Consider the following 1,750-nt stretch of genomic DNA (forward strand, 5'->3'; position numbering starts at 1 on the left):
CCGGCACCAGCCGGAGAGGCAGGCAGCCGCTTGCCGCCCACCCGTCGGCAAAGTCGATGGAGATGAGCCTCGGGTCGGCGCCGACGGCACCCTCCGGCAAGTGCGTCCGGACCCACTCCTCGAGGGTGGGGACCCCCGGCTCATGCGAGCGCATCAGCACCCACTCTGTCCCCGAGAGCTGCTTGGCCGCCTGCACAAAGTAGCGGCCGTCTGTCCACACGAGCGCCTTGTCGGCAGTCACGAGAGCGGTTCCGGCGCTGCCGGTGAAGCCAGTCAGCCACTCGCGCCGCTTGTCCGCCTCAGAGACGTACTCGCTGCTGTGCGCGTCGCCCGAAGGCACAAGATATGCCGCGAGAGAGTGCGCCTTGAGCAAGCTGCGCATGCCGGCAACCTTGAGAGCCATGTCGAAAGGCGTAAAGTCCTCGCAGAGCGGCGCACCCGGGCGGAAGCAGCACGGGCACGATTGGTCCGACCAGCCGAGCGGCACCGCGGTTGTGGCCGTTTGCGCCATGGCGCGTTTTGCTCACCGTCCGGGCAGGGCTTCTCTCGGCCGAGCGCCGTGGCCTGGCTCGGCTCGCCGCGAACGCCGCGAATTTATCAGTGCCAAAATTCACGAGACCTCGATACAGTTGGTTGCGGGCATTAAGAAAGCGTCGCATGAAGAAACCACGCCGAGCGATTTCTGCAAAAATCTAAGAAACCACGGCGCGCCGCAGGCGCGGCTCCGAGAAAAGGCCAGACACGAGTGTGAACGGGAGCTCCCAGCTCGTCAAATGAAAATTTCTCTTCGCCTGCGCGGCGCGCGCACTTGGCATTTTGCAAGTCTGCGGTGTTCTGAGTGAGCGGTGTGGATGGAGGCGTGTGCGCGTCTTGAGTCGGTGGCAGACTGGCTGGCGGCATCGGATCCGGGACCGCAGCTCACCTCTTCCGACTATCCGGGGCCGGCTCTGACCTTTGACCTACCTTGATTGAGTGCCCCGGCCGAAGTTAAGAAACCACGGCGTGGGGTGGGTGAGGGGTGTGGAAAGGCTTAGAAACGGCGGCGTGCCGCGGAATCCTGTTTTCTTAATGCCCGCAACCCACTGTACTGACTGTACTAACAAAGACTACGATACCTGGAGGTAGGGTCGATTCCGCATGTGGTACGGGACCCCTTGTCGTCTCGCCCTCCCTCATTGGTGTGTTCATTTGGGGGGGGTCATAACAAACACGTGCTTCCATCTTGAGAGACAGCGCGCCGCCTTGCACCTGTATCAGAGCATCGGGGGTCGTGTGGTGCTGTGTGTGCTTCCGTTGTGTGGAGGAGGAGGCAGAAAGGAAAAAAAAGCTAAAAGGGGGGGAAAGGGGGGGGGGGGGGTCTTGGCCTAGTTGACGATCTGCGCTCTTGTGTGGCCTAGAAGACTCTCTATCATAGAGAGCGCAGGGAAGGAGTCCACTTCTTCACCACTAATGCGTTCGCACGTGACGGATAGGCACGTGGAAGACGCGGAAACAGAGCCGTGCACCCCTTCGCCCTCTTCATCACTGCCCCGGCGCCCACACATCAACCTTCTTGGGCAGCAGCTGGTTCGACTCGTCCTCTCCGTGGCCTAGGCAGCCGAGTTCACCCTCGCCCCACGTAAAGACGGCGCCGTCGGCGGTGAGGGCGAGGCTATGCTGCCACCCAGCCGACAAGGCGACGACGCGCTGTCCCGCCAAGGCCTCGACCTTCTTCGGCTGCCGCTGGTTCTGCAGGTCGCCGTGGCCCAGC

The 1,750-nt window shown here is 62.7% G+C and overlaps 1 protein-coding gene across 1 annotated transcript; it reads right to left on the minus strand.

The window, feature by feature from the left end:
• Window positions 1–41: 41 nt before the first annotated feature.
• Window positions 42–511, minus strand: EMIHUDRAFT_256087 (hypothetical protein; the record flags this gene model as incomplete). The annotated part of the gene is made up of 1 exon (XM_005769283.1): window positions 42–511. A coding segment is annotated over one exon (470 nt), but the record flags the coding sequence as incomplete, so codon positions are not given.
• Window positions 512–1,750: the final 1,239 nt, after the last annotated feature.

This window comes from Emiliania huxleyi (genome assembly GCF_000372725.1).
Source record: "Emiliania huxleyi CCMP1516 unplaced genomic scaffold EMIHUscaffold_4299, whole genome shotgun sequence".
Lineage (NCBI taxonomy): Eukaryota > Haptophyta > Isochrysidales > Noelaerhabdaceae > Emiliania > Emiliania huxleyi.